Here is a 10192-nt window from a genome sequence, read left to right as displayed (position 1 = left end):
CTCCCGTGCCTCCGGTGAATCTTTTGTCTTCCCATACACGCCCAAGAATCCTAGCAGGTTCACACAAAGATTCTTCGTCACATGCATCACATCAATTGCAGAGTGGACCTCTATGTCTTTCCAATAGAGTAGGTCCCAAAATATAGATTTCTTCTTACACATGGGTGCGCATCCGTCAGCGTCATTCAGAACAAATTGTTTGCCACGACCCTTTCCAAAGATTAATTTTAAATCCTTGACAATATCAAGTACATCATCACCAGCACGGTGGCGAGGCTTCTTCCGGTGATATGCCTCGCCTTTGAAATGCTTGCCTTTCTTTCTTACGGGATGCATGCTCGGAAGAAATCGACGATGTCCCAGGTAAACATTCTTCTTACAATTATCTAAATATATATTGTCGGTATCATCCAAACTGTGCGTGCATGCGAGGTATCCCTTGTTTGTCTGTCTTGAAAGGTTACTGAGAGCAGGCCAATCATTGATGGTCACAAACATCAACGCATGTAGGTCAAATTCCTCATGTGCATGCTCATCCCTCGCACGCACACCTTTTTCATTCCACAACTGTAAGAGTTCTTCAACTAATGGCCTTAGGTACACATCAATATCGTTATCGGGTTGCTTAGGACCTTGGATGAGCACTGGCATCATAATGTACTTCCTCTTCATGCACAACCAAGGACGAAGGTTATACATACATAGAGTAGGCCTGGTGTTATGATTGCTCTCTGCTCTCCAAAAGGATTAATGCCATTTGTGCTTAGACCAAACCATACGTTCCTTGCTTCAGCTGCAAAGACCTGCCACTTTCTCTCGATTTTTCTGCACTGTGACCCATCAGCGGGTACTCTCAGCTTCCCGTCATTCTTACGGTCTTCTCTGTGCCATCGCATCAACTCTGCATGCTCTTTGTTTTGGAACAAACATTTCAACCATGGTATTATAGGAGCATACCACATCACCTTGGCAGAATCTTCTTCCTGGGGTGCTCGCCCTCAACATCACCAGGGTCATCGCGGCTCATCTTATAGCGCATTGCACCGCATACAGGGCATGCATTCAAATCCTCGTACTCATCGGGGTAGAGGATGCAGTCATTAGGGCATGCATGTATCTTCTGCACCTCTAATCCTAGAGGGAAACAACCTTCTTTGCTTCATACGTACTGTCGGGAAATTCATTCTCCTTTGGAAGCATCTTCTTTAACATTATCAACATATTTTCAAATCCCTTGTGGGATACACCATTCTGTGCCTTCCATTGCAGCAATTCCAGTGTGGTGCCCAGCTTTTTCTTGTCAGCTTCGCAATTTGGATACAACAATTTCTTGTAATCCTCTAACATGCGCTGCAACTTCAGCCTCTCCATTTCACTTGTGCATTTTCTCTTTGCATCGGCAATGGCCCGACCAAGATCATCACTCGGCTAATCTGATACCTCTTCTTCAACTTCTTCCTGCATTGTCGGCTGAGCTTCTTCCCCCATTGTTGTACCATCATATTTAGGGAACCATGGCCAGGATAGCTATCATCGTCCTCTTCTTCTTCATTGTCTTCCATCATAACCCCTCTTTCCCCGTGCTTGGTCCAAACATTATAGTGGGGCATGAAACCGGACTCAAAAAGGTGGATGTGAATGATTCTTCACCTATAGTAATTCTGATCATTATTACAGACAGCACATGGACAACACATAAAGCCATCTGCCTGCTTGTATGCCTTATCCGCAATCAGAAAAGTATTCATGCCTTTAACGAACTGGGGAGAGCATCAGTCATCGTACATCCATTGCCGGCTCATCTTCATTACACACCACCGAAAAGACCAAATCAATACAAGTTCATACACACTTATTCTCATAAAACAACATACAAACTCTCTAGCTAAAGCATTTAAATGCAACAACAAATGCGATCAAGATCACTAAGGTAACAATTGATCCAACTGCATAATGATACGAAGCCTCACTATCAATGGCATATTTTCTAATCTTTCTAACTTCAAGCGCATTTTCTCCATCTTGATCTTGTGATCATCGACGACATCGGCAACATACAACTCCAGTTTCATCTTCTCTTCTTCAATTCTTTTCAATTTTTCTTTCAAATACTCGTTTTCTTTTTCAACTAAATTTAACCTCTTGACAAGAGGGTCGGTTCGAATTTTCGGTTCACATACCTCCAAGATAAAAATATCTATGTCAACTTGATGGGCATAATTTTTCATAAACAAGAAATGCAACGAATAGTTATAAAACAGAATATACCACATCTGAATCATAAACCGGACGAGGGCCGACGGGGACGGATATCAAACTGATGCCGCTATGTATAACAAACAACGCACGGGTAAGAAAATTATACAAGTAACTATATATCTAAATCACACAAACATGATTTTTTATTTATAAAAAATATAATAAGAACAAGAGGCTCACCAAGTTGGTGCCGGCGACGGGACGATGCGGGCGATCGACGGTGGTTAGGACGGGGACGGGAAAGCACTAAGTAACCACGCCTACATATGCAAACTAAGAGTTAATTTGAGCACAAATTGCATAAAAATCAAATAAACTACCACATATAATTACTCCCAAGGTAAAACCCACAAATCACTATACTTATAGAGCATTGCAAGAGCTAATCTAGCAATGAGAGATAAAAGGACAAAGTTGGTAACCTTTGTGATCACTTGGATGGATAGGGGGCCTTCAAATCTTGACAAATTTTGGGCAAAATGAAGGATGAGCTCAAGCTTTGCGGAAGAACGGAGAGGATAGGAAAGGGGAAGAACAGAGAGCTCGAACGTGGCTTGCACGAAAGGGTTTATATAGGAAAACCTTTAGTCCCGGTTCATGACACAAACCGGTACTAAATGTGAGCTTCTAGTACTGGTTCGTGCCACGAACCGGGACTAAAGGTTCTAGTGGGGCCCCGGCCTAACACCAGCCTGCCACCACCCCTTTAGTCACGGTTCGTGTCATGAACCGATACTAGAGGTTCAACACGAACCGGGACTAATGATGCCTGCCCCCTAGCCGTTGGAACCGACACTAATGGTCCATTAGTGTCGGTACGTTTACAAACCAGGACCAAAGTATCTAACATAAAGTAGTTTTTCTACTAGTAGAGGTATCACACCCCGAATACTCTGCTTTGATAGTGATGAGGATGACTTGTTAGGGGAATATGACTTGTTCTTTGATAATACTAGAGTTAACTTTGAAAATGTACTTGAAAATAATCATGCTAGTCAAGAGAAATCGAATGATGATGATAAGAGAGAGATCGAACGACTAACTAAAGAATTAAATACTCTTAACTTAGCTCATGAAACTACTCTAGAAGATCATAGAGAGCTTGCACGAACTCATGAGAAGCTACGCTTCAAGAAGCTAAATTTAGAGCAAGAGCATGAGTTCCTAAAAGCAATCAATGATGATTTTCGAAAGAAGAGTTCATCTTATCTAGCCAAATGATTATTCTTGTCTACTTTTGTTCCATAGGTTAAACCCAAGAACACTAGTAGCAAAGGTAAGAAATTTTCTTCATGTTGTAACGACAATGCTAAAGCTAGATCAAATGATGTCGTTGCTAGTAGCTCTCTTGATTCCACTAATGATTCTCTTAGCTAAGATACACTTGAGCAAGAAAACGATTTATTGAAAGGGACTATAGAGAGAGGTGCCTTCAAGAGTCTTGCCGGAAGTAAGCAATTCAAAGAAATTGTGCGCAAGCAAGGAGGACATCAAAAGAAGCAAGGTGTTGGCTACTTCAACGTCAACAGAGATTTTTAGGAAGAAGGTCCATATACCATTCCCAAGTTTGTTCCTCAAGACGAGAAGTATGATCCTACTCCTCCCAAGGGAACAAGCTCTCAAGATGGCCTTCTACGACAAGAACACAAGGGCAAGGAAAAGCTTCAAGAGGAGATTGACTCATTTGAGGAAGATCCCCAAGCCAAAGTCGAGTGGGTTCCCAAGGACACTTCTAGTACTACCTCATCTGGTGCTACCACAACTCCAAGGATCCCGTCAAGGTGGTGTGGGTCCTCAAGAGGAAGAACTAGAAAGTTTTTGAGGGATGACTCCGCCAATGAAATGCACTCTTAGTCATTTTGGCAAAAACTACATGCAATCAACCTCCACCATATACATTAGTTCAAAGGGTCACACATTACCTCAAAGGTGAGTAAGGAACAAGGTAATTAATGCATCTTCGGACATCACGTCCCATGTATTTCACTCCATGTCCATAGATATCTTTGCATTTGTTCCTTTTGCTTTGGGACTAACCCATGTAATGATCATATCATTTAACAGTAAGGATGCTCATACTGGGGAGTAACATATAGTAGGATCATGCGTATGTTACTACTGTATGATACTACCTTCATAGTGCATAATATCATAAACTAGTATCATAGGTGATCTCATTTATTGACATGCATGACACATAGTAGCATAGCATTTAACATGATACGGTATCTACCTATGTTACTCTAACCCTCTTTTTTTTAATTACTTGCCACATCAGCATGTTTGCTAGTCCCAAAACTATGATACTAGCTATGATACCCCCACTATGGCTAGCCTAAGAGTCATGATTTACTAATATGTTGAATAGTAAGAGCCATGATTTGCATTATCGCGTGGACCCTGCCTCATGTGTATCATTGCAAGAATTTGTATGACGCAAGAATAACACTTCCATCATCCCTCATTAAGATCATACATGCCGCCGTCATACTATCCGCAGCCGAGAAGGAACCATCAACCGATATCTTTTACTGGTACAAATGGTTTCCGGCGCTCGTATACGTGCGCACTTACGTACGTACGCATGCACATCCAATACAAGCATACGTACACTTGGGATGGGATGTAGCACTGGCCGATCTATCAGACATGGTCGAACTCGTCGACGGCCATGGACCGCTGGCTCTGCAGGCGGCGGAGCTTGAAGGAAGAGAGCTTCTGTGGGCCGTCCTTGACGGAGGGCGCCTCCTCGAAGCGGATGTAGGTGTAGACCCACGCGCCGGAGAGCGTGCCGATGACGGGGCCGAGAAAGTAGATCCAGAGGCCAGTGTAGACGCCACTGGCCACCGCCGGCGCCAGAGTCCTCGCCGGGTTCATGGATCCTCCTGACACAGGCCTGCAAATGCCACTCGTTTCCCTTCGTCTTAGCAAATATGCATGACTGGTGTGCTATAAATCAAGATGTCATTGTGGATTTCTGGCCCCAAGTGTCTAGCCAGGGCTTACTATGCCAAAAAAATTCAAAAATATTTCTGTATTGTGTTTGTCTATATACGGTCAGAAATAATGTCATCTACACCTGTTAGAAGCTTCAGAGAACCCTAAACAATTCATTATTCCCTCCGTTCCTAAATATAATTAAGCCTTTTAAGATATTTCACTAGGAGCCTACATACGGAACAAAATGAGTGTATCTACATTCTAAAATATGTCTATATACATCCGCATGTAATCCACTAATAAAATCTTTTTAAAGACTTATATCTAGGAACAGGGACAAAGCCAGGATAAACGCATGAAGGGGGCGAGTTTTCTCATGAAAGGGGCAAAGCTTTCATGTTTTAAAAAATATTACTCTCTCCGTTCCTAAATATAAGTCTTTCTAGAGGTTCAACTAGTGGACTACATACATATGTATATAGACATATTTTAGAGTATAGATTCATTCATTTTGCTCCGTATGTAGACACCTAGTGAAATATCTTAAAGAATTTATATTTAGGTACGGAGGAAGTAGTTAAAGTAACTACTAGCATTGAAGAATAATCAATTCATTAAGGGGGTCTAGCTGAGTCGGTTCACAGAACCTACGGACTGTACTCAAGTCTCAAGCTGGGTGACGTTGTCACCTTGCAACTAAAATAAGGTGCTTTAAATTCTTTGTGGAAAAGATGTGGCTTCGTGAGCACATTAGTAGCTAGTATTCATTTAACATTTCTTTAATCCGACATAACGAATGAATCAATCAAATTAAAGAGTTAAAATAAGCCCCCAACAACTCCTTGCTAAAAGTCAGTCAGTCAGTCAGTGCGGTTGTTAGTGATGTATTTACCCTGCGAAGATGGACGTAATGCAAACCGCGGAACCAACTGCTAACCCCGCCAACTCACCCACCTGCGCCAAGCAAACAAGAAAAGCAGAAATTAATACTAGCACAAGAACAGAGCTAGAACTCCAATCAAGATCCATGCATGCCAAATGGAAACATACCGCCCTAGAATCCGTGGCGACGGCGCAGGTGACGAACATCATATTGAAGGTGACGACGATCTCGATGACGAGCGCGTGCCAGTGCGGCCCCGTGGGCGTGGTCGTCCCCAGCACCGTGATCGGGTGCAGCACCGCCCGCAGCACGAACGCCGCGCACATCGCCCCCGTGAACTGCGCCGCCCAGTAGAACGGCACCTGCATCACAATTATTCACAACACAAACGCATCCAGTCAGCACATAACACACAAAGAAGATCCAGACGTACGTGTGGCCGCCCTAGACCACGCATGGTGCGCGCTACCTTACGTACAAACAAGTATGCGGTGCACGACGTGAGAGGTGCATGATGCGACACGAGGGTGCAATGCAGCCTTTGCTTTTGGCCCCCGTCCCTGTTGTGCGTAACATATATGCGATATGCTCCCTTCCTTTACGTGCATGCACGCTAAGTTCACGCCTGTGGCCAGCAATTGATGGCCGTCGTGTTACGGGGGGGAAGATCGTACGAATTATGTGATATCTAAGCGTGACCGGGTGCAAGTCGGCCGGCAGCAGTGACGATCTTTGGGCACGCACCCCAACCATGGAATCAGATGGTGTTGTCAGGCACAAAGTAGGCTTGGCAGGCTGGAGCATGCAGGGAGGGACACATCGGAATCTTTGGCCGAAAGACGACCACTGGCCTTCATGGCACGGCTGGTTGATTTGTGATCGAATATAAGCATCGTATAGTTGACGTCAACGTCGAGCTTATACCGTGCGCTTGACTTGAGCGGCGAGTTCATCATGTGAAGCCGCTTTCAAACTTGCTAATTATACCCGCTAGCTAGACCATGTTCTAAGAAACTCCAACAGGTTATTTATTCTTATGCCGCAATAATTGGGACGGCTGCCCAGGAGCAACCATGAGGAAACAGGGTAAGCCATATATTCATCTAAAAAATTACACCGAATGGCGACCCTCCGTTGGCCCGGGGAAGATGCAGTTAGCGGAGACTAATTAACAAGAGCTTAGCCATGTTCTTTCCCTCATCATGGAATAGTTCTACATGGAGATGCCTTATCCATCTGTTTTTATTTTTGTGTTAGATCAGAAATTTTCCAATCATTCACATGTTCAGCATGTATTGCACTTATTTTGCTGCTACGTACTACATGCCATGTCACCGAACAACCCAACATATACACGACTAGATAGGGAAGCCTTTTGTCTACTCCAAGTCTCTAACTTGTGCTACTTAAATACGGGAGTACTGTTTCGGATATAGGATATGTGCTTGTATCAAGCTTGAATGGCTGATCCAGATGCGTTTTGTGAATTATGATACAGTTCCTGCAGTAGTTCGTACGTGTTGTTACATATAAAATCCTGCTTTGTTTGCTGTTCCTTAAACTGATGAGGCTCCAAATTAGTTAATAATCTTTGGTTAATAACCAAGTCCTTCTGAACAACACATCATTCGGTAGGACTCGTATTAATACATGAGATAGCTACTATGACTCACGTGAGAAAAAAGATGATGGCAAGAAGCATGATGGATGCATATATATGTGTACCTGAATCCAGGGAAAATGCCGGAAGAAGGCGAAGGAGAGGGTGACGGCGGGGTTCATGTGCGCGCCGGAGATGTGGCCGGTGGCGTAGATCATGACGGTGACGATGAGGCCGCCAACGAGGGACTGGCCCAGCTGCGAGACGCGCGTCACGTCGGCGCCGTACATGGACGCCGCCCCACACGTCACGAACACCAGCAAGAACGTCGCCACCACCTCCGATATCACCTGCATACATGAAACTTTGACGTCAGCGGCACGTCCAAGCTAGAAAACCATGACCGACGATGAGCTTGGCTCCGGCCGGGATGGCTCACCTTCTTGAGGAGGTGGGGAGGGAAGAAGTCGGCGAGGGACTTCTCCTGGTAGTACATGCTGGGGGCGAGGCTGGGGGCGCCGTCCTGCACGGTAGACAGGTCGTGGATCTCGTTCGAGTAGTTCACTCGCGAGTTTGCCCGAGTCGGGGTGTTGGAAGTCACCGACATCGTCGGTTGCTTGATCTCCTCTTCTCGAGGTTGATCACGAACTATGAGATCGATATATGGTCGATCGATCGATCAGCAAGCTGTTGCGTCGGCAAGCAGCGGCGGGCTCGCACTGCATACACCTGAGAGCTGCCGGGAAGAGAAAATGGGGCGTGTGATTAGCTATGTACTAGCTCTCTGTTAGATGTGCTTGGTTGCTTGCCTGCTCTCTGCTCTGCGGCGAGCGGGCGCGTATTTATAGGTGGAGGTCGAGGCGGGTGGATGGAGGGAGGGAGGGAGACGAGGTGACAGGTGGTACGCGCGCCACTCCACTGCAGGCGCTGCCATTGCGTTTGTGGCCAATCTGCTAATCCGTCCAACGGGCCAGCTGAAAAAATGACAGGAAGCAAGGAATTCTACTGATCCTACTAGCTTGTACTCCCTCCATTCCATTGTAGTAACTATAGTTTTTTCCCCAAGTCAAATTTCATCATCTTTGATCATGTTTCTAGAGAAAAGTATCGACACACTCCTATATAATATCAAATTCATATCACAACATAAAACACAAGATATACTTTTATATTACATTACATTTGTATTATTGTTGTCTGACATTTCTCTTAATAAAAATGGTCAGACTTTGTAATGTGTGACTTTAAGAGAATATAAGCAATACATTGTGAAATGAAGGGAGTATGTATTGAATTCATCCTTCAGCCAATTAATTTACAAATCAGTACTGACAAAAAAAGTCGGGCAATATATTTCGGTGCTCCTTCTCACGTTAGTCTTATTTAGGTCTTGAACTCAAGACATCCTGACTCGAATACCATATTTAATTTATGTTTAAGCCAGTTGTTTCAAAAGTTTAAACCCATGAAGAGACTAACAATATATTTCAACAGTATACGTGAAGTAGTATACATGTAGATCTTAAAAAATGTTTCATGCTTCTCATTCACTGTGTTGGATTGATTCAGTTGTTCCTTGATCCAATGGTGGTCGCATCGGCCACCTTAGCCTGCCGCCGGAGATTCTTCGTCGAGTACATGGACTATGTCCGACCATGAAATCTAGTTATTTTAGTTAGCGCCAGCAGGCCATCTCGTCGGCTGCTGATTGGGTCCAAGGCATAGGGTGTGTGTTAGTTAACTGGCGGCAAGATAAAGAAAAGAAGGGTTTTGGAGGGTCTTGTAACGGCCGGGTGGTCAGAAACGGATGTAACTCATGTTCGAACACTGTAAAATTCATTAATTTGTCTTTGATTTATAAAAGAAAATTTATTTGGACTACCTTGCAAATCGATGCAAGGCCGTGTTAGATGAGACAACACGTCCGGACGACACAATTGTAGGTGGTTTGAGGGTCGACGTCAAGATGCCCTTATACATATATACACCCAAATTATTAAAGACTTTCCATACATCTCTACCGCTGATGAGGTTATAGTCCCAGGGTAGGGTCATAGATCTGTCCTATAGGTCCTACCCAAGGACTACCCTTCATAGAGGACAAGGCCCTTAGACAGTTCCGACTGAACTAAGGACGCCCCATCATCCAGTCGGCGACGATCCACTCGGAGCATATCTAACGTACTGACTGGAATCCACTCTGTACGTCGTAACTTCCTAGGAGGGCAACGGTCATACGTTTTCATACACCATAACTAGCATTTAAAGCTTACGTTACCAGTAACGCCAACGTTTACTTGCCACTAATCCACCCCTGTCCACCAGACCATTATGAAGGGCAACGCACTCTATATAAGCCGCCCTTCAGCACTGGTACAGGGGTTGGCACTTGCTGTAATCCCCTTATACACTCGACACAAAGCTCCCCAGAGCACTGAGACGTAGGGCTTTCACCTCCACCGTAGAGGGGTCTGAACTCATACATCCTCGCCGTAGCTAAGGCTCTGCCC

At 44.5% G+C, this 10192-nt stretch overlaps 1 protein-coding gene across 1 annotated transcript; it reads right to left on the bottom strand.

Annotated features, from left to right (window-relative positions):
- Positions 1 to 4639: 4639 nt before the first annotated feature.
- Positions 4640 to 8494, bottom strand: LOC123412832 (aquaporin NIP2-2). Its single transcript, XM_045105778.1, has 5 exons — positions 8122 to 8494; positions 7808 to 8032; positions 6250 to 6444; positions 6092 to 6153; positions 4640 to 5155 (listed from the first exon to the last, which is right to left on the bottom strand). The coding sequence occupies exons 1-5, from the start codon at positions 8287 to 8289 to the stop codon at positions 4903 to 4905; spliced, it is 903 nt and encodes a 300-aa protein (XP_044961713.1). The 5' UTR covers positions 8290 to 8494; the 3' UTR covers positions 4640 to 4902.
- Between the last annotated feature and the right edge of the window lie 1698 nt (positions 8495 to 10192).

The sequence above is a fragment of the Hordeum vulgare genome, chromosome 7H (genome assembly GCF_904849725.1).
Source record: "Hordeum vulgare subsp. vulgare chromosome 7H, MorexV3_pseudomolecules_assembly, whole genome shotgun sequence".
In the NCBI taxonomy this organism is placed as follows: Eukaryota; Viridiplantae; Streptophyta; class Magnoliopsida; order Poales; family Poaceae; genus Hordeum; species Hordeum vulgare.
Note: the sequence above shows the minus strand (reverse complement) of the source record. Positions and strands in the feature narration are given on the sequence as shown.